This window comes from Felis catus, chromosome A2 (assembly GCF_018350175.1).
Source record: "Felis catus isolate Fca126 chromosome A2, F.catus_Fca126_mat1.0, whole genome shotgun sequence".
NCBI classification, from domain to species: Eukaryota; Metazoa; Chordata; class Mammalia; order Carnivora; family Felidae; genus Felis; species Felis catus.
The window spans coordinates 150,256,179-150,278,617 of record NC_058369.1 but is presented as its reverse complement, the minus strand read 5'-3'; the positions used below and the strand labels follow the sequence as shown (position 1 = coordinate 150,278,617).

Genomic DNA, 22,439 nt, shown 5'->3' with positions numbered 1-22,439 from the left:
GATGCAGGTTGGCCTTCAAGATTCCTACATCAAAAATTCTGGATGTGAGCCATGTGAAGAGAACAGCTACATTAGGCGGTCTAAGGACGAAGTGCTGGAATTGTTAAAAATAATTTTACCTGTCTTTAAAAAAATGGGGTGCCCGGCTGGCTCAGTCAGTATGGCACGCGACGCTTGATCTCGGTCGGGATTGTGTTTGAGCGCCACGTTGGGTGTAGAGTTTTAAAAATAGAATCTTTACCAAAAAAATAATGTAACATGAGGTTTTCATAAATGTCTCATTTATTTCAGCCAAGATCTCAAAAACAATACACCAAATTACATCAGAAAGTATCAGCAAAAATTATCCCTATCTTAGGAGATCTGCCAGATTCCCAAGTGACTGGTTGTGAGTGTCGCTTTGTGTGCAGAACCACATCATTCTGCCGGGGGCGCTCCCTGGAAGTGAACGAGGACAAGCGAAGGACAAGGGAAGAATCCAACTCTAGGGTCTTCAGCTGCATTAAGATACAGTCACCACTCAGGTTAGGAAATTCAGAAAATCCAGAGATGAAGCTGTTAAAGAATGGTCTGAGGTATAGCCTGGCCATAGGCTTGGAATTCTAGAAAGATCTGATCTCTGAATTCCAAAGAATATTATTTGGTTAAGTAAGTGGACTAAAATGAAGGGCTACAGCAGACACTACTGGTTCGTCAGAAATGTAAAGCATCCGCATGCCATGTCCTGACACATCCCAGATGTGGCCAGCTGGGAGCACACCAGGGTCATCTCTTCTTCCCAGACATCTTTGTTCTAAAAAGTCTCAAAGGAAGGACCAAATGGAGACGAAGCAGTGGCAAGGGTTTTAGAATTAGTTTTCTTCCATTGCCATTTACTCTAAAATGGATACAAATAGACTAACCCACAAATGGAAAATCATGAAAAACTGATAAACAGATACAGATTTTTTCCATAACTTTGTCACTGAAATATATGTCCCTTGCCTTAAAATAAGGCAAGAGTTTGAAGAAACCGTGACTTATATACCCATGACATCTAAAAATATGATCTGGAAAACAGTATCATTGAGATTGATCAGCAACCATTTCTGTCTGTGGCCTACCCTAGCTGCTCTATGTCACATACTATAATCTTTTGCTCTCTGCTGATGAACAATAAATGTGTATGGCCAGCCCCAATGTACCATATTTTTCCTGCTCATGGGAATAAAATTACATGCATTATATTTTACCTTCCCCCTGACCCTGATGTTCAATTTATAGGGAATTAGGAGTGTCCATGCAATGAAATAGGTGCAACACTTTGAGAGTTACAGAAGATTTGAGCCAAAGACTAGTTCGGAGGCCTTTACCTAATGTTTATCGGTCACATGGAGATGCTTTGAGGAGATTCATTTTAGGTCACAGACCTTTAGTTTTAAGCAATTTTAAGGAACCAATGATTAAAGTTCAACAAAACAAAAGGAGAACATCAACAGCTATGGCTGTTGACACGTTGCTAATCCCAGCAGCCAAAGGGGAATCGTACCAACTGCCAAAGAAAGGATGTCTCTGGTCCAGAGACAAGGCAAAGTGCCTTACTGTTTGTTGTTGGCTTTCTTGGAGGAATCCATCGGTGATTTCTCCCATTTAATGGGCCTCTGGTTTTAACTAGCAAAGCATCCCTTTTCCTAGAGAAGACTAGTAATAAATACTTAAGTAGAGCATATTATCTAATATACCTTACTATCATCCCAGAAAGTCTCAGTAAATATAAAAGTGAACTACCTATTGGAATAAGTAGTGTCTGTCAATAGTGACTCAATAGTGATTTATTAAATGATGAATACCTTAAACTTCACCTCTACTTGTTACTCTCTCATCTTAGACACTCAGGACCTTGATTAAGCCCCACTGGTTACCAATTAGCCCCATGAATGACTAATTCAAACAAGACTAGCAAGAGAGTTCTCATCAGACTTATGACAAAGCACTCAGGCATCCTAAATCTTTTATCTGGGCAATAACATTTACCGAGTTACCTTATAAATTCTATCCCATTGACTAGTTCTGGAAAAATCAGGGGAAAAAAAAGAGAGGGAGATCAGCACCCAAAAAATACTGCATGCCACTTCCTTTGCAGCTATTCCTAGCAAGTAAATGGGAAAGCTTTCATTTTTCAACTCGTTTTTTCACTTTTCCTTGATCCTCTACTTTCTTAATGGCGGCTTGGATAGCCTCTTGGTCGCCCAGGAACTGGTGAGGCCCAACAGCATGCAGGTTCTCATCCAGTTCCAGGAGAATGGGCACTCCAGTGGGAAGAGTAATGTTGATAATGTCTTCGTCGGAGATACCTGTAGATTGGGAGAGGAAGGGACAAAGCATTAAAGACAACACAGGAGCTAGTTCTGTTCAGTTGTTTCACTGCACATTTATTGAGTCCCATATTAGTGGCATGTCTGGAACCACTCCAGATACTGTAAGGGATTCTAGCTATAGTTCCTGGAAGTATAAAAACTTCTCAGAAATTAAAAAAAAAAAAAAAAAAAGCTTAGACAGAGATTCGCATCATATTAAATTTTAGGATAGTAGATACCCTTCAGGGCAACCTGTTGTTCCTTCATGTTTCCTATCTAAATCTTGTACATGAGCCATCATAGTAGCATAATATCCAAATAGTGGATACATCCTAAATGTCCATTAATTGATGAATGGATAAATTAACTATAGTAATTGCGGTATACCCATACAATGGAACATTATTTAGCAATAAAAAAAGAAGTGCTTAATACATGCTAAACATTGATGACCCCTGAAAACATTATGCTAATGAAAGAAGTCAGTCATAAAGGATGGCATGTTGTAGGATTCCATTTATATAGGAAAATCTAGTGTGAGAAAAATAGATTAGTGATTGCCTAGGGCTAGAGAGAATGAGGAAATTGGGAAGTGACAGTTAAGTATAGGGTTACTTTTGGGACTAATGAAAATGTTCCAAAATTGACTGTGGTGATAGATGGGCAATTCTGTACACATACTAAAAGCCACTGAACTGTACATTATGTAAATTATATCTCAAGAAAGCTGTTAAAAAATACTAAACAGATCCAGAGAAGTTAAATTAAATTTCTCAAATCACAAGACTGATAAGGCAATCACACTGCACCTGGTTTTCTTATTCCCAAATCCCAGGATTTCAACTCTGGTCATCCGACTTGTTCACGGCTACTTCCAGCGCAGTATAAGGAGAGAAGAGAATGTTTGCAATCATGTTCTGCCCTTTTGAAGGGCTGGGTACTAACTAAACAGTAGCACCTCGTGTTCCTCCGTCTTCAGGGCTGGTAAGGACAGATTCATCTGATCCCCTTGAAACAGCTAACACACTGGGATCATGATGCGCCAGGTTTAGGGGTTGTCGTCTGGGACCTTAGAAATGAGTTCTAGGTCTTTGGCAAGGGGCTGGAGAGCACATGGGACTCTCCTGTTTGGCCAAGGTCCCAGATCTAACCAGATCTTGACAGGTCCTCTCTTCAACAGCACCACACTCGAGCTCATGTCTATGGCTCAGATAACATCCCACTTTTGTGTGGGACCAAATCAAAGAGCCAACTAAACAAAGGCCACGAGAACTATCATATTTCACATACAAAGGAAGGCGAGCTCAACAAAAATAGAGACATTTCCAATAAACACCAAGTTGACGTTCCACTTTAATGACTACTCAAATCATTCACACAGCAGACTAATTACTTACAAATATTTAAAATGCTTAGACTGGTTAATAATCAGTCAATGAGACTTAACAGACTGAAATTTTAAAATAGCAAATTAGGAAAAACCACAGTGAAGCTATTACTCATTACTCGATTTTGGCATAAGCCATTCTTCATCCTGAGAAAGTTAAGCCAGCAGAACTCCTAAGGCTAGAATAATGCATCTGCACTGAATTAAGCCAAACTGAATCAATACTGTATTATGCAATACTGTATTATAAATTCACTAACTGGAACATCATATGAAAGTTAAAATGAGTGAACAAACAGCACATCCCCTGTCTGATAACTGGCTTAGATTTTTGTTGTTGTTTTTTTGGCTCCAAGAACGTTTGAAGGGAAATATCAGAGTTCTCACCCTGCAACTGCCCTTCTCCGTCACCGCTCCCTCCCCTGCCGCCCCTTCTTCAACCCCCAACCATTGTCTTTAATTCTTGAATCTTCACGTAGGAGCATCTAGGAGTTAACTGTGGTCAATCCAAATGGTTGGGCTATTTCGAGTAAGAAACAGTGAAAGTTTATGGTAAGTCAAAGGGGGTAACTCAATGCCAGTATGGGTAGAAATTCAAACAACTTCATTTTCTGCATACAGGAATAGCTCTAGAAAGTCAAATCTGCACCTATGAGCCCTCTCCACCAAGTCATTATAGCAGGAACAGGAGCCACAGTCAGTTATTGAGATCACTGTACATTATTTTATTTATTTTTTAAATGTTTATTTATTTTTGAGAGAGAGACAGAATGGGAGTGGAGGAGGGGCAGAGAGGGAGACACAGAATCAGAAGCAGCCTCCAGGCCCTGAGCTGTCAGCACAGAGCCCGAGGCAGGGCTCGAACCCACGAACCGTGAGATCATGACCTGAAGCTGAAGTCGGACGCTTAACCGACTGAGCCACCCAGGTGCCCCGAGATCACTGTACATTATTAAGTATATTAATACTTACGTTAATATGTATATACATTAATTAAGTATATTAAGATACACTTACAGCATTCACACTTGGCCTTCTATTAGAGGTGGCTGTGCAAATGCTCGCTTCGCCAACCAGGATTATAAACGCCTTGAGAAGAGGGACCATGTCTCATCCATCCCTGTGTCACACATGCTCTCAGACCAGTGCCTTACCCCCTGTGAGAACTCAGTAATATTTGTTCAACTGTAAAGAACCTTCTATTATATGCATTGGCTGCCAGGATCCAGAAACTGTTCAGCTGTATGATCCACTTTTACAACTGTATATATTGTATGAATCTACTTCTTATATACAAATACAAGTGATAAGGAACAGAACATTAGCTACAAACTCTAACTTATAAAGTCCATACATGAAAGCACTCTGAAGACTTTGCCAGAGTTCCAGTATCGGCCGAATTTCAGAAAGAGATCAAAATGGGGACATAGCTCCTCAAAAGCCAGGATTTTGCGTGTCCAATTCTAGGGGCTATATCCTGCGCCAAGAACAGCACCTGATTTGACAGGCCCTCAGCACACAGCTGAAATGAATAAACCTGAACTCTCTGGGCTTTCCAATTTAATCTATTCTTTTACTCTTGAAACCTTGATTAAAGACTGTGTTTCCTTTATAACCTTACCAAAAAAGAGAGAGAGAAGGCACTTAGGCTTGGATACAAGGTATTTAGTGCTAATAAACAATTCAAATTAAATTTGTCTATATATTTTCTTTGATTTCCTCCAAAGGTTTGCTCATCTCGAGCAACAGGAGAAAAGATGGCCAGGGAGACAGATTTGTCACAGGATGAAAGCAAACCCCAAATCTATAGTGTATACTTTTGGAAACTAGGAAAAGAGGGAAACCACTTCGACCAATTCATTTGGCTGTGAGGTGCACCCACGCCCCACTTACCTTTCCCAGTCAAGAAGGTCACAATTCAAACCCCGCTGATGGGCGGTCTGTGGTGAGAGGCCTGTATTCTATTGCAAAAATGAGAGCTGACACAAGATGTTCTCAATTTCATAGATGATCTATCTATCTTTAATCAGAAATCTTTAAAGTTTGGATGCTACTATTTACAACTTACGCTGGGGAGCAAGTGCAGAGGGGTTATTTGAATATTGCAACACGATGATAGGATAACAGCCTCTAATTTGGAATAAGGCAAAGAGAAGAATCCACATTGAATTTCAAAGTTAAGATAGCCTGCAACTTTTAAAAGTAAAAGTTTTCCTACATCAATTAAACTTTGAATAAGAGAAAGCCTCACCATACCACCAGACAAGCATTTGCTTTACAGGAGAGAGGTCTGAATTTGCAGCTTCCGAAAATATCACGCTAAAATGCCAAAGGTGAAGCACTCGTCAGCCCCGCCGCCACAGCTGGCCCTGGCTGACCTGCCCTCCCCGGCTCTCTAATTTTGCCTCAAGGCTTCCTTGCCTTGCTATGTGTGCAGCTGCACCCAATTCTTCAGGGACCAAGCCTGTCGTTCATGAGTCTCCTGCATGCCACTCTGATGCCAAACTTGAAACTGCCTAGTCCTGTGCTTGAACCCAGACTAAACAATCCACTTCCGCTGGCAAGACGCAGACTACATCCAACGCTTCAGTTCAGGCCCTGGATTTTCCTTCAGTGTGGGCCAGCAGCAAACAAACAGGAAGTGACTATGCCAACCACAGAGAAAGAAACAAACGCCTGTCTGGAGCGCTACAGAACAAGATGCTTTTAGATACTAAGCCTGTGTTAGGAGCTTTCGCGGTGGTGCTCTGTGACAAGTGTGTCTGAACCAGTCAGCGCAGGGCCCTGCTTTTGCCTGGACTTACTAGCACAGCACAGGCAATCCTCTACGCTGCTAGAAACAGGTAAAGCAGTTCCTTAGGTAGGAATTTTCTTACTATATCGTATCTCATAGGTCTGTCTGCAGTCCTTCTTCTGAAAGTGTCAAGGACTACTTTCCAGTTAAAAGTAATGCAACCTCCCAATTACCTACAATTTAAAAGCAGAGATGTTAAATAAGTAATCGACATGGTAGAAGCTGTCCTGATCAGGCAAGAAGCGTATCCTAGGCCCTGACATGGGTTCCTGTGTTTGCAATTCTTGTACAAGAGTGCTGCCTAGTTCCAAATCAGTAACACTTGACTTGCTGTTCTTTTCATGCTCTTGCATTGACCTACTCCTTGCCTAGGTGGTTGTGAGAAGAAAAAAAGGACAGGTAGAAGACCCAAGGACGACTAGAGAATTCAGTGTCAAGTGAGCAGAAATAGTTCTGGGGCAGAAAAACCTTTCCTAGACAAGCTCACAACCTCGAAGGACAAAGCTTCTTGGTCCAACAGCTTCTAGATAACTTGCGAAGACCGGCTGTGCCAGCGATTCCCTGTGATGTCCATGGTTTGGATGCTGAGTAAAGTCAGCACTACTTGCTCCCAGTCTTGAGAGAGCATACCGGGGCCCTCCGGGTTAGTTTTCAAAGGCACAATTAGGCGTATGTAGCAACCTTCATTTAATTAATTCTACTAGTTGACAAACTAATCGAGTCTTTATCTTAGGCAACAAAAGCCACGGTCCCCATTAGAGAAATGGTCATTTCACTGGATAAAAGCTAGACTTTTTACACCGAACTATAATTCACATGCAGTAAAATTTACCGGTTTTAGTGTACAGAATAGCTCTAATGAACCCCCCAAATTTTCCTTATGCCCCCCTGCATCCTACCTTTTCTTCCACTAATCTTTTTTCTGACCCGATAGTGTTGCCTTTTCCTGACAGGCATATAAATGGGAGTCATACAGTGCATAGTTTGCTTGTTTTTTGCTAAAAAAAAACCCAAAAAACAAAAAAAAAACAAAACTCAAACAAACAAACAAAACAAAACTCAACGTTCTTTTCTCACTGTTCTGGGGATATCAAAGTCTGAAGTCACTTTCCTTGGCTTGTACGTGGTTGTCATCTCCCTGTACCTTCACATGGTCTTCTCTCTGTGTGTGTCTGTGTCCTGATCTCTTATGAGGATGCCAATCACGTTGGATTAGGGCCACCCTAATGGCCCAATTTTACTTTAATTACTTCTTTAAAGACTCTCTATCTAAATACGGTCACATTCTGAACTACTGAAGGCTAAGACTTCAACAAGAATGTACAATACTCAGCTTTTTGAGCCCAGGTCTTTCACTTAGCATAATGCCGTTGAGGTTCAGCCACGATGTTGAGGGTATCAGTAGTTTGTTCCTTTTCATTAGAGCAGTTTCTTTAAGCAAAACAGCTGAGTAATCAATGATTGGTCAAATGAAATAAAAAGTATGACCCAGATACACTAAACAGCAGTGTAAAACACGGGACTGAACCTCAGTTTTCCAGTGAGTTCACAGCCTGGCTCTAGTTCCTATATTAAATAGGATATGTATGTAAATGCCTAGAGCTGCACTTAGCATGCACTCAAAAAAAAAAAAGGTCACCTTATACATCTGTACTAGGGAACACCATTCACAAACCACAATATTAGGGTAACAGCAATAATAATTTGAGAGTTAGCTGCATCAAATTAACTTTTAATGGTTAACCTGCCAAGGATACTCTTGACTCAGCTTCTTAAAACATAGTATTCCAAACAAAAAATAGATCAAGGGAAGGGCTACTTTTCAGAAAACATTTAAAACAAAAAAGCCCAGGTGGTAATCATGTGTGGAGACTCAGTGAACTGGGTTTGGGTGGAGTTCACGACTCCAACTAATTATCATGATCATGGCTAAGTCATCTGAGGTCTGTCTGGCTTTCATTTCCCCTCAACAGCACCTGTCTTCTTTTTCACAAATGGAAGAAGTGTCAGTCAGGACTGGACTGCCTATAGGATAAAGTCATATAGCACCAAATAGTTGACAAACAAAATAACGTCTTAAGAACCAACAGTCTCCATTGTTGAGGTGTATACGAGGTAGAGTAGATGTGTAACACTAGTATACTTTTAAGTAGAGAGATCATAAGGCACTTGGAGATTTCAGGATAGACTAATATTCTAATTAGTTATTTTACTGGGTCATCATCCTTCCTACCCCAAAGTTATAGTCTTTAAACAAAAAAGTATTTTTGTGATATGAGAGTATGCTGTCATTGATTCTATCGGCTACCATACTCCTCCCCAGCAGAAGGTAACATGCTTTAAGTTTGTCAGGCAGTTTAAGGATAATACAGGGAAAAATTGCCCAGTTCCTTGAAAGATCCTGGTAATAGGAGAGAATTTTATATAGACATATCTAGAAAGCATGACTAGGAATCAGATGAACCTACAACCACAAACATTTTTACTTTTGTTTAGCAACTTTTGTGTTTACAGAAAATATGGAATCTGGTCACACCTATTTCAGGGATTCATTCTTTTTTTTTTTTTTTTTTTTTTTTTTTTTTTTAAATTTTTTTTTTTCCAACGTTTATTTATTTTTGGGACAGAGAGAGACAGAGCATGAACAGGGGAGGGTCAGAGAGAGAGGGAGACACAGAATCGGAAGCAGGCTCCAGGCTCTGAGCTGTCAGCCCAGAGCCCGACGCGGGGCTCGAACTCACGGACCGCGAGATCGTGACCTGGCTGAAGTCGGACGCTTAACCGACTGCGCCACCCAAGCGCCCCGGGATTCATTCTTAATACTAGTAAAGGCTAACGCCTTTATGGTAAGGTGACCACATAATTTATCATTCAAGCAGGGCACTTATGAAAGTGAAAGGAGATGCTATTAATAATTGCACTGGAACAACAGGTATTAACCAGAAAATGGGGGTGATACAGTCATGTAACTTTACAGTAAGAATAAACTGGCAATTAAAATGGTAAATTTTATGATATTTTTTTAACACAATGAACATACACACACACAAATAAACTGGCCAGTGGTCCTTCCTATATGATAAATACCTGTATTTCCCCCTAAAGTAAGTAAGATTCACTTAATTTCTGGAATCTTAAAAAGTTAGCATCCAGGGGCCCCTGGGTGGCTCAGTAGGTTAAGCATCTGACTTCGGCTCAGGTCATGATCTTGTGGTCCAGGAGTTCGAGCCCCACATCGGGCTCTGTGCTGACAGCTCAGGGCCTGAAGCGTGCTTTGGATTCTGTGTCTCCTTCTCTCTCTCCCCCTCCTCCACTCACACTCTGTCTCTGTCTCTCAAAAATGAATAAATGTCAAAAAAAAATTTTTTTTTAAGTTAGCATCCAAATTCAAAGGAATATTTTCTTTTAGGCTGAGAATTTATCAAATACCACATAAAGCCCTATAACTTGAGTTCCTGAAAGTCAGATGTGTGAGGTAAGACTAATGTTGGTATTCCTATTCTGGTAAACATATACATCCAGAATAAATTTTTAAAAAGCTAAAATCTCATTAACAGAAATTATGTGGAAGAAATAACATACACTGTTCCTTCAGATCTTGGCAAAGTCATTTATGCTTAATTCTTAGAGCTGTGACATCGAATACATGGATCTTATTTTTCAATATATAGTAAGAGAAATCTGTTAGTGGAGATTGGTATTTAGGGAACTCCTAAAATAAGACATGATAACTAATTTATGGAGTGATTCTAAAATCTAAAATAATTTCTTCCATGTTAGGCGTGGAGGTCATTCTAAAGGGAGGCACAGCGACACCAAAGAGCTCCATGAGTCTTAACAACGGCACCACCAGGGGGTACCATAGGCCAAAAGGAACCAAGTTGTTCTGCCCGGGGTGGGTGAGCCAAACTTACATACCAGCCTTCTGTCTTCCTATGGACAGATCCCAATCTTCACATCCACTGCTTTTGTTTCCCCACTCTATGGCTTGTGCCTAATGGCATATTCTGGATTTTCTGCCATTTTTTCTCCCCCTGAATGTCTGCCATCCGCCATGGTCACCAACCCTCCCATTTCCACTTCCTGTCTCCCTCATCTACACCTCCCCTGTCTTCTGCTGCAGACATCAGCCAACTTTATGCCTTTTCTACTTTCACGTACTTCCTTCTCAAATCTCATACCATTTGCCTCTTCCAGCATGAAAACTGCTGTTTTAAATCAATTATCTTCCAAATAACAACATTTTGTATAAGGCCTATAGGTAGGGAGAGGGATAGGAATTATAATTTAAGGTTGCTTCAGTTGTGTTAAGCTCTGAAAAGTCATTTAGCATTATACATCCAACTTAAAAAAAAAAAAAAAAAAAAAGACCTCCAGAAGAAAGATTAAATAAAGCCTGAGGACTAATGCCTACTAATTTCTCAGCAACCCCTATAAATCCATTTCTGCTCTAGTGACCAAAGCTGTAGTTTATTTTATTTTTCCTTATTCTTTACTCCACATCCATACATGTCTACTTTGACACTGCTTCCCATATTTGCCCTCCAATATTTTTCTCTAGGCCAATGCCACATCCTTTAATCTTTCAATCCCATTGATTAAACTATTTTTGCAGCTTTAACTTGGTAATTCACATACTATACAATTTATCTATTTATCCCACAGCTTTTAGTATATTCAGACTCATGCGACCATCATCACAATCAACTTTAGCATGTTTCACCACCCCAACAAGAAACTCTGTACCTAACGGCAGCCACTGTTCATTCCACACCCTTCCACCTCTACCCCAGGCCCAGGAAACACATAATCTATTTTCTGTCTGTAAAGATGTGGCCATTCTGGACATTTCATTTAAGTAGAATTGCACAATAAATATTCCTTTGTGACTCCCTTCTTTCAGGTAATGATGAGTTTAAAGTTCATCCACACTGTAGCACATAAGAGTATTTCATTTTTTCATTGCTGAATCATACTGTATTGTATGGATACCAAATTTAATGTATCTAGTCACTAGGTGACACGCATTTGGGATGCTTCTCTGTGTTTTGGCTCTTATGAATACTACTACTATGAAGGTTTGTGTACATGTTTTCATTTGGACATAGGTTTTCATCTCTCTTAAGTATTGCTATGGGTTGAACTATTATCCCTCCAAAAAAGATACGCTGAAGTCCTAACTTCAGAATGTGACCTTATTTGGAAACAGGGTCTTTATAGAGGTAGTCAAGTTAAAATGATATCTTTCATCCTACTCTAATATTATGTGTATTCTTACGAAAAGGGGAAATTTGGACAAGAAACAGAGATGCACAGGGAAAACACCTAGTGAAGACAGGTCTGCACGGATGCACCTACAAACCAGGGAATGCCAAAGATTGCCAACAAACCCAAGAAGCTAGAAGACGCAAGAAAGGATAGAGAGAATATGACCCGGGCAACACTTTAATTTAGGACTTCCAGCCCCGGGAAATGTGAGGAAAATTAGTATCTGTTGTTTTAAGCCTTGCAGTTATTGGTACTTCGTTACAGTAGCGCTAGGAAATGAATACAGGTAAATACCTAGCAATAGAATTGGTGGGATCGTATGGTAACCGCAGGTCTAATCTATAGAGAAGCTGACAGATTGTTTTCCACAGCAGCTATACCAAGTGATTGTTTTTCGGTAAATTATTAATGGTTTCAAGACCTCCCTCAAATACAGAAAGTAAGCTTTCTATGGGTAACCTTGCCATCCACAGGTAATTCTCCCTCTACTCTGACCAGGGTGACAGTCTTCTTCACCACTGGCTAAACCCTTCCTATTCCCTTCAAAAAAGAACAGTAACAAATAGGGAAATCCTCGATGCACTAATAGAAGGGAGTATCTAGAATGGGCTGTGGCTGGGGATGCAGAATAATCTTAAAGACATCTAAACCTAAAGACAGTTGAAGAATAAATGGTATTAAATAGCAAGAAATCATTTTTAAAGGGAGGGTTTCCTAGTTAAGACAGGGGAGAAAAGAGGTTCCTGAAGCAGATGATGGCGTCTTCTTTAGGGAAGGGAGCTTGGCCACAGAGAGATCGAAGTCTCGTCTCTGGAACAAGGGAATTGGAGCGGTGGAACAGAATACACCTTTTGGCAGAAACTTCGAAATTCTGAATTTCAGTTTGTTGTTGTCCTAAGAGAAGGCTCAACTCTTCTTCAAACAATAAAGTACTGTAGTCCAATAATGATGAAGTTATTTATCACTTAATCAAATACCTGACTATTCTGAAAGAAAAAGAATAGAAGCCTTTATGTAGTTGAGTCAATAAGATATATACACAAACAGGGTGAGCGCCATGTCTAGCCAATAACATTTTTAATAGCCAATAAAGTCTGTAGAGTTTAGATCTCTGCACAACTAATGGATGCAAGTATTCGAGTAATGATTTGGCTTTTGGCCATGTTATAAAAATCAGGGGCAAAAGCACATGCTAAAAAGTTTATAATAAAATCTCATAAAGATCACTTTGTTTGGTTACCAATAACGTATTTTCACTTATTTCACATACAATGTCAACCTCTTCATTTTTCACAGCCTCATAGAGAAAAGTAAAGCAGAACGGGCAAGGAATGTTAGAGAAATGCATTCTAATATCAGGGGCTAACTACTGCTGGTGCTGTCAGGACAAAGGACGAGGGAGCAGATCACTCAAAAAGCACAAATGCCTGGGATTGCTTAGTGAAGGGAGAAAGGGGAAGGAAGAACCCCCTGTAAGTGTCACAGTGCAGTCGCTGATGCCCCAAAGTGGTGAGCCTGAGTCCTCAGGGGTTCCTAGTTTACATCAGTTAAGAGGAAGATAACAATATTGTACATTTCAGAATATGTTTAGAACACAACATGAAGTGGTTAAAATAAAATTGAGCCCACTGATTATCTCCAACAGGCAATCCTTTTATTTACCTTCCCCCTAACTTTCTCCCAATCGATGAACAGGCCTGGTCTGGAAAGAAAAAGCTGGAACAAAGGAATTGTTCAAGAAACACAGATCTGCAACGCAGGAATAATTGTTTAGAGTTGGAAGAGCATGGGCAAAACTGAAGTCTAGATAATTTTGTTTATCTGGAACGACTCAAATAAATAAATTGACTTTGCATACCATCTCTATAGAAATTAATTCCCTCCCTAGCCTGCTTTTACCTTGCTACAGCAAAAACCTTATTATCCTTTAGATCAATAGTTCTCAAAGTGGAAAACCCCCAAGCAGCAGTAACCGAGCTTCACCTGAAAACACCTTAGAAGTGCAAATTCTCCAACAGTACCCCCGGGGCCTACAAATTCAGAAACTTCAAGGATGGGGCCAGCAATCTGGAGTAGACCAAAGTCTCCCTCCAGGGAAATCTGATGCTTGCTAAAGTTTTAGAATCATTGCTTTATATAGTATGAATGTGAAAGGCACAGCGTTTTTGATTTAATAGAACAAAATGATTCTTAAAAGACTGAAATGAGTATGGAAACTAATTTGACAATAAATTTCATATAATTAAAAAAAAAGAGACTGAAATGAAAAAAGGGAATAGGGCAAGAAAGTCCATTATGTAAATTGTGCTCAGAAACCCTGTCCTTTCTAGATTAAGGTCCAAGCATAACATTTAGCAACCTCTAATAAGTAGTAGCATAAAGACGGTACCTTCCAGATGTTTCAGGAGAGCCCTACTGCTATTTCCATGAGCAGATATCAGAATGGTTTTGCCACTTAAGACTTCAGGAGCAATCCTTTCATTCCAAAAGGGCAGGAGTCTCTCCAGAACATCCTTTAAGCTTTCAGATCGTGGCAGCTGATCGACAGGTACATCGCACACTTTATACCTCCGGTCACTGTAGATTTCATGGTAGTAAGGGTGACATTCGTCAATGGGTGGTGGGGTCACATTGTAACTTCTCCTCCAGAGCCTCACTTGTTCTTCACCGTGATTCAAAGCCATCTGCTCCCTGTTGAGACCGATCAAAGCTCCATAGTGACGTTCGTTTAGACGCCAGGAGCTTTCCACCGGAACCCATTCCTGCCCCAGCTCTTCCAGGATCAGCCAGGCTGTGTGGATGGACCGATTAAGGATGGACGTGAATACGAGGTCAAACTCAAAGTTTAGTGCTTTGAGTTGCTTCCCACAGTTCCGAGCTTCCTCCATTCCTTCACTGTTAAGTTTCTGATCCACCCAGCTACAAAACCGATTCTCTTTATTCCAAGCGCCCTCTCCATGTCTTAACATAATCAGTTTGTACTTGGACATACTGATGGCTGAGCTCGCCTAGCACTTGCAAATGGGCCCGTGTTCAATGACAGCAAGACATCTAGAAAGAGAAGAAACAAAAAGAATGTTATGGTCTTCATTCAACCGACTACCTGAATGGAAGCACAACTTTACAACATATACACTATGGCACATTCTACAGATAATTAATTACAGGGAGCCTAGTCGATTTGAATTTTCTGACAGCTAGACAATATCTTAATTGTATGATGTAAAATGACAGGACATGTCATTCTAATGGCATGCTGCGTTTCCACCAGATAAAAAGGCAGTCTGTGCTCACAGAAGAGAGGATTTACTAGAATGAGTTATAGACGTCTGAAAGTATGACTAGTAGCTGGGAACTCCCAGCTCCTAGCAGCTGACTCCAGGTTGAAGGCATCCTTCTCACTTTGTTTTTCCCCTGGTGGAAAAAGAATATTTACCAGTGTCACCTTATTATAGAAGTTAAACATGTTAATTCAATGAACCACCACATCTGCTTGGTATGTAAATCACTAATGGGTGGCAACTCGCTCTTCAATGCCACAGGCGACACTACACGTAAGAAAATCTACGGTCCAGCCCAACGTTCAAACAACACCAAAAGTGATTTAAAACAACATTAACACTGAATACGGTACTCACCTAAATAATCTCTCACCTGCCCCCAAAACAACGCTCGGCAGGCATAAATCCTGATGCAAAAAAGCTATCAAATGCAAGCAGCTGTAGAAGAGATGCTGCCTGTAGAAAGAGATTAGCAGGAGCAGGTCTGAAGAAGTGACAGGAAGCACGCTGATAAGGAGGCCCCGCCCCCTCCTGCCCAAATCTTAGGCTGCCCTGCACACACCAGCCGCATCTCAGCGGGAGAAGAATCTGGTGAAGTGGGACAGACAACCTTACAGTGTTTCTGAATTCCCTAAGTTAGGCTGCTGGCCCGAAGGTCTGCTGGGCCCACTCCGTCCCCTGGAGAATCTGCTGTTCCGGCTGCATCAGCCTGCCCTCACCCTCCTTGCAGTGGACATATGTATACCGACAAACACTGCCTGCCTTGCATGCCCAGGCTCTCCACTTCCACCCCAGGGTTTTCCACACTGGGGACTAAAAATGATATGAACATCGGGGCCTGGTCTCCTGCCGTTCTTGCAACTTCCATGAAATGGGAGATTTTCTGGCCCACTTAATCCGTGATTCACCCACAGTTACATAACAGTGACAAAGTTAACTGGAATCTAGGTATCTAGTTTCTTCCTTTCTTTAGTAATTTCCAGAGATTTTGAAGGGGAATAAAAACCCTTTAAAACAAGGCTTCATCTCACTGCAGGAGAAGGTAAACTGATGGGGCCCTGAGGGAAGAAGCAGATTGAGGTAATCTGCAAGTAGCTGAAAGACCAGGGTCGTCAGGTTTATGACACCCCTTTCTGGTCAAGCATCAGGTTTGAAGCTTTAGTGCATGTGAAACAGGAAGCATCTGGAAGAGACTGGGCTCGGGCGAAGGTACATCAGACAGCTGAGAATTTCTGGGGGAAGAGGGATGATTCTACCCTCAGCCCAGAGGGGCATGAGGTTGGCGGAAGAACAGAGAATGGGATGACACACATCTGGGCAGTGTTTTGCTGTGTGATCACTGGTGCCCAGAAGCAGAATAATCACGGAGCTAATGAGCTCAAATTTCAGGATCCTTCACTTGAACAAACCCCCGTCTAAGGCACAGGGAGAGACCAAATAATGAATGTGTGGGCGTGTGTGTATGTGTGTGTGTTTAATTTGCAAAAGAAAGGCATTTTTATATTGTTTCCTCAAAGAGCCCCAATTCACCAAGTACTAGAAACTTCTGTCAGATCAAAAACTAGACCCACCCTCCTGTAACATTTATTGTTTTGTTTTTTGATGCTGGTAGAGAAGGGAATGGAGAAAAGAGAGGCTATCAAGTGTTCCTCCACCCCAACCCTCACTTTGTCGCGTCAAGCAAGAAGCCTCCTTATGCTAATAAAGCTGTTTTCCCTTTAAATGAATAAGGGTATGATGGGGTGCCTGGGAGGCTCAATCAGTTGAGCCTCTGACTCTTGATTTCGGCTCAGGTCATGATCCCAGGGTCACAGGATTGAGTCCTGCATCAAGCCCCACATTGGGCTCTGTGCTGAGTGTGGAGCCTGCTTAAGATTCTCTCTCCTTCCCTCTCTCTCTCTCCCCCTCTGCTCCTCTCCCCTGTTCATGCTCTCTCTCTCCCTCTGCCCTTCTCCCCTGCTCATACTCGCTCTCTCTCTCTCCCTCTAAAATATATATTTAAAAAAAGGGTAGGATGGACAAATTCTGTAGGCAAAAGCACTTCTCCACTGCCTTTGATTATGAACTATACCAAGAGAACAAAAAATATATATGGCAATAACATCATGAACATTCAGGCACTTACCACCAAGCTTGCAGTATTTTAATCTGCTATATTTGCTTACTCTGTTTAAGAAATAAAACAATTTCTGTTCCCCCCACCCCCAATACATACATACATATATATATATATATACATATATATATATATATATAGAGAGAGAGAGAGAGAGAGAGCAGAGAAACAGTACCACAGCCACAAAGACTACACCCCTCCCTCCCTCTGGTGTACAGGGGTGAACATAGGACAAAGTACAGATTAGTGCATCTATCTTGGGTAAATAAAGTCACTTCCTTCTTTCCTCCTTGCTGCTATCAACTGACTTCCCATTTAATTAACTACTGAATATTTACAGGGGAGCTGCTGAGGTTTAAAGTTTAAGATTTTAATCATCATGGGAGCTGGTATACCAAGTGTTTACCAACAAACACACAAACACACACACTGAGCCACAGGCATGATGGGAACCATGGAAAACTGTAGAGAGCATATGTGCTTCTCTGATGGACGTGGTTCTTGTGCAGATGGACAGAGCTTTTGTATAACTTGGTCTCAATGAACTAAGGGTCCCATTCTTACAACCTTTCTGGAGAATACACAGAAGAAGGGACTCCTCAAAGCAAACACTGGAGAGACTGCAATACTTCAAGTCAGACCACAGAGAACCTAGGGACTCAGTTTTGTCTTTAGGGTAAATAAATGTCTTCTTTAAAAACCATAAAAATGGTCATTTCAGGGGGTGCCTGGGTGGCTCAGTCAGTGAAGTGTCTGACTTCGGCTCAGGTCATGATCTCACGGCTCATGAGTTCAAGCCCCACGTCAGGCTCTGTGCTGACAGCTCGGAGCCTGGAGCCTGTTTCGGATTCTGTGTCTCCCCCTTTCTCTCTCCTCCTCCCCTTATAGCACTCTGTCTGTCTGTCTCTCTCTCAAAAATAAATAAACATTAAAAAAATTTTTTTTAAATGGTCATTTCAGCTCCTAAAAGTTCATATAAAAATAAAAGGAGTAGCTACTACTTGGCTGCTCCATGTCTCTGTGGGGTTCCTGGATCTTCCAATTTTCAAAAACACCAGAAATGCACATTAAAGACAACTGTAGTGAGAAAGAGAGAGAGTGGGGGGGGGGGGTTGTGAGCAGGGGAGGGACAGAGGGGGAGAAGGGGAGAGGGAGAGAGAGAGGGGCGGCGGGGGAAGAATCTTAAGCAGGCTCCACACTCAGTGCAGAGCCTGACATGGAGTTCAATCCCACAACCCTGGGATCATGACCTGAGCCAAAATCAAGAGTCGAACACCCAACCAACTAAGCCACCCAGGTGCCCCAGAAATGCACAGTTTTATGTGAAATCTGATATTAATACTGGTAACTAATTTAAATACATTTTAGAAACATGAACTAAACGAAATGTGTCTGGAGGCCAGTTTGAGTCTGCTAACATATGCACCATGACTTACAGGGAAATCTCCAGGCCACAGATGAATGAAGAGGCCACCATACCCCAGGAGAAGGTCAGTCCCCCAGCCTCCAGGCTCCAATCCCAGCTTTCCTCTGCTTTGTCCAACACCCTCTAACCCCCACATGTGCTGGGCTCCTTGTCCCTGACCCTTCTTCACCAAAGCCTGGGCCAGTGCCCTGAAGAGCCTCAGCTCTGCAATCAAACTTCCACTCAACTTTGGACTCTTCCTGGAATGCTTCGGCCGGCTCTGAGCTTTAACCATGCTGAAAATGAACTGAAAGCAAAACTACCTCTTCCAGGTGTCTGCTTCTCCCTTGACTCGGGGGTGTTTGGGCCTAAAGCCCTGGGGCACGGGTAGGTGACAGGCAGGGTCCTGCTCCCTTTCAATCCGGACCAAATGCCTCCATGCCCACCATCTTTTGGGGAGGGGAGAAGCTTTGACTTTGAGAGTCTTGATATATTCAGATGTAGCTCTCTTGCCTTCATTTATTAACTGCAAACTTCCTGAAAAGTGAGCACCCTATTTAAAATCCTCAATCACTTCCTGTTGGTCTTAGGATAAAGTCCAAAATCCTGAACATGACTTGCAAGGCTTTGGTTTTCTCTTATTTCCTTGAGCATGCCATGTTCTTTCTTGCTTCAGGACCCCCGCACACACTGTACCCTACCCAGAACCCTCGCCCTGCATCCCCTCCCCTCCACTGCCACTTTGGTCCCACCCAGCTTGAGGTAACCTCTAGTCACCCTTTAGATCGGCTGTGTCAATCACAATATGCTGCAAGCCACATATATAATTTTAGATTTCTTAAAATTCATATTAAAAAGGGAAAAGAGGGGCGCCTGGGTGGCGCAGTCGGTTAAGCGTCCGACTTCAGCCAGGTCACGATCTCGCGGTCCGTGAGTTCGAGCCCCGCGTCAGGCTCTGGGCTGATGGCTCGGAGCCTGGAGCCTGTTTCCGATTCTGTGTCTCCCTCTCTCTCTGCCCCTCCCCCGTTCATGCTCTGTCTCTCTCTGTCCCAAAAATAAATAAAAAACGTCAAAAAAAATTTTTAAAAAAAGGGAAAAGAAATAAATGCAATTAATTTTAATAATATACCTTATTGAGGGGCACCCGAGTGGCTCAGTCGGTTAAGCGCCCAACTCTCGGTTTTGGCTTAGGTCATGATCTCACAGTTTTGTGGGTTCAAGCCCCTCATCAGGCTCTGTGCTGACAGTGCAGAGCCTGTTTGGGGTTCTCTCTCCTCCCCTCTCTCTGGCCCTCCCCGACTCATGCTGTCTCTTCTTCCTTGAAATAAATAAACTCAAAAAAATAATATATTTTATTTAACCTTATAGAATCAAAATACTATTCCAACATACAATCTATATAAAAGTATTAATGGGGTATTTTACATTCTTTTTTTTTCATAGTAGGTCTTTGAAACCTGATACGTATTTATACTTACAGCACGTCTCAATTTGGACCAGCCACATTTCAAAGGCTCAAGAGCCACATGTGACCAGTGGCTACCAAACGGATCAGAACAGCTTTAGAGCTTAAAGGTTATTTCCTCTAGGCCAATCATTCTCAAACTTGAATGTACATGAGAATCACCAAGAGAAGTGGTTAAAACAGAGTGCTGGGCCTCACTTCCAAGGCCTGACTGACCACATCTGGGCGGGCCTGAGAATCTGTATTTCTAACAAGTTCCCACATGATGCTGACATTCTGCCAGTTTGAGGACCATGCTTTGAGAACCTCTGCTCTAGGCAGACTTCTCTACCCTTCCCTTTCACCCATTGGGAAGTGGACAGTCCTGCTTGGAAAACACTCGTGAAGCACCCTGCTCTACAACACTGCATACAGCTGTGATGGGTCACTTGTGACAGCTTACTTGTCCAGCATCTGGGTGCCCTATTAGACTGTGAACTGTATCACGGCAGGTGCTACTTGCCCTATCTCTGGAATCTAGCGTGACACTTGACATACGACACACACAAGGTACTTAGTAAGGAGCTGTGTTGACTGACTTGAAGTCAGTTTGACAGGGGTGATTACATTGTGCTTAATGAGCCTAAGGCCTGACCGTTTTAGCGGTAACTTCCAAAGTAAAAACCACTCAGTTGGCAGGCCCGAGGGGTTAGGAAGCCTTAATTCAAGAATCACAGTGTATTTAGTGGCAAAGCCAGAGCCGATAACAATCATCCATTACACTTCTGTGTCCTTGACAGTTTAATATATTCATGAATGGTCATTATCTCCAGAAAGAAGAGACTCCTACTGACCATATTATACCATCTGTTAAGTAACTGGAATTCAAATAAAAACTTGAAAAAAAAAAATAACAACAACAACAAGCAACCAACCAACAAACAACTAAGTGGCAAATTGGAACGACAATCCACGCCTTCTGCCTCCAATGCCTGTGCTCCTTCTTCTCACCACTAGAGACTTCAGGGTCTGGGTTTTTTGAGTATCTAGGCTCCACTTGGCTTCACTTCACAGGAGCATCTCCAGTCACAACTTGTCCGTCCAAACCCAGGCAGTCATTTCATAAAACGCATACAAACAAGGTGAGTATAAAGGAGGGCTCAGCTTATGACTGCTCGAGAAAAACCTCAAGGTACAAAGTCAAGTGGGCAATTTAGAGGGGTGCCATACTACGAATATATACTCCCTACTCTCAAATGAAAAATTATTATTTTTTAAATCGAGCTTTGTTTTTTGTGTTGTGTTTGGTAAAGCTAACCACTCTGGAGTTGGTTCTGAAGGTTCCTTATGTATCCCTTGGCAAGGGTTACCAGCACCTGAATTAAGCACCAATTTTAGTCAATGATTTACTTCATTCCAAAAAGGGCCACACAGGTCACTGAATTAGCATATCCTAGGGTTTCTTCCTTTTTATTTTTATTGTTTTTTTTAACATTTATTTATTATTGAGAGACAGACAGAGCGTGAGCAGGGGAGGACTAGAGAGAGGGGGAGACACAGAATCTGAAGCAGGCCCCAGGCTCTGAGCTCTCAGCACAGAGCCCGACGCGGGGCTCGAACCCCCACAAACTGCAAGATCATGACCTGAGCCGAAGTCGGTCACTTAACCAACTGAACCACCCAGGCGTCCCTCTTCCTTTTTAAAGTATGGTAAAGCTGAAAGAAAAAACTTACTAAATAGATCTTTTATATGCTTCTGTGTCTCCCCTTCTCACCCCTTCCTATTCACTGTTTCCCCGCCTTCTGGCCAGTATTTATTTAGTTCTCGGACACCTAACCTGTGCCTTGACCACTCGACTGAACTGGTCTCTCAAAAAACTGCTAACTAGTCATTTCTTACTAAGTGAAACCATCTTCTCGCAGGACTCACACCACTTTGGTCCCTCTGAAACTGACTACTTCAATCAAGGGGGTACAATTATTCTAAGATTTCGGGGCTGCATTTCTCTCGGCTCTTCTATTGTTACATCCTTGTCTCGAGTCGCTGTATTTTCCTACCCACCATTAATAGTACCGTGATGATGAAGACAGCATGCGGTATCACAGCAGCTAGTATTCATAGAGGGCTCACCATGTGACTTGGGACTATTTGAATCCTCAACCACCATTCTATGGAGAAGATTCTAGGACTACTCCCATTTTGCAGATGCAGAAACTTAGGAGGAAAGGTCAACTTGCCCAAAGTGACACAGATTGTAAATGGCAGAGCTGGCAATCAGTCTCAGGCAGACTGGACCCCAACGCCTATCTTTACGCCTAGAACCACTCTGCTACACTGCCACGTTGACATCCGAGGCTCTCCTCAGTCCTTGGAAACCCAACTTTTCTCACTACTTTAATCACATTAA

At 42.0% G+C, this 22,439-nt stretch overlaps 1 protein-coding gene across 3 annotated transcripts in view; it reads right to left on the bottom strand.

Annotated features, from left to right (window-relative positions):
- Positions 1–264: 264 nt before the first annotated feature.
- The window catches only part of BPGM (bisphosphoglycerate mutase), a 31,834-nt gene continuing 9,659 nt past the window's right edge, over positions 265–22,439 (bottom strand). For 2 of the 3 annotated variants that reach the window (XM_006929385.5, XM_003983076.6), the window contains exons 2-3: positions 14,175–14,836; positions 265–2,333 (exon numbers count right to left, since the gene is read on the bottom strand). In XM_006929385.5, coding sequence (XP_006929447.1) covers positions 2,152–2,333; positions 14,175–14,775 — 783 coding nt within the window. In that variant the 5' untranslated portion in view covers positions 14,776–14,836 and the 3' untranslated portion in view covers positions 265–2,151. Of the gene's footprint in view, positions 2,334–14,174; positions 14,837–15,423; positions 15,569–22,439 lie in introns of those variants that run through there. The other variant, XM_006929386.5, reaches the window with a different exon arrangement.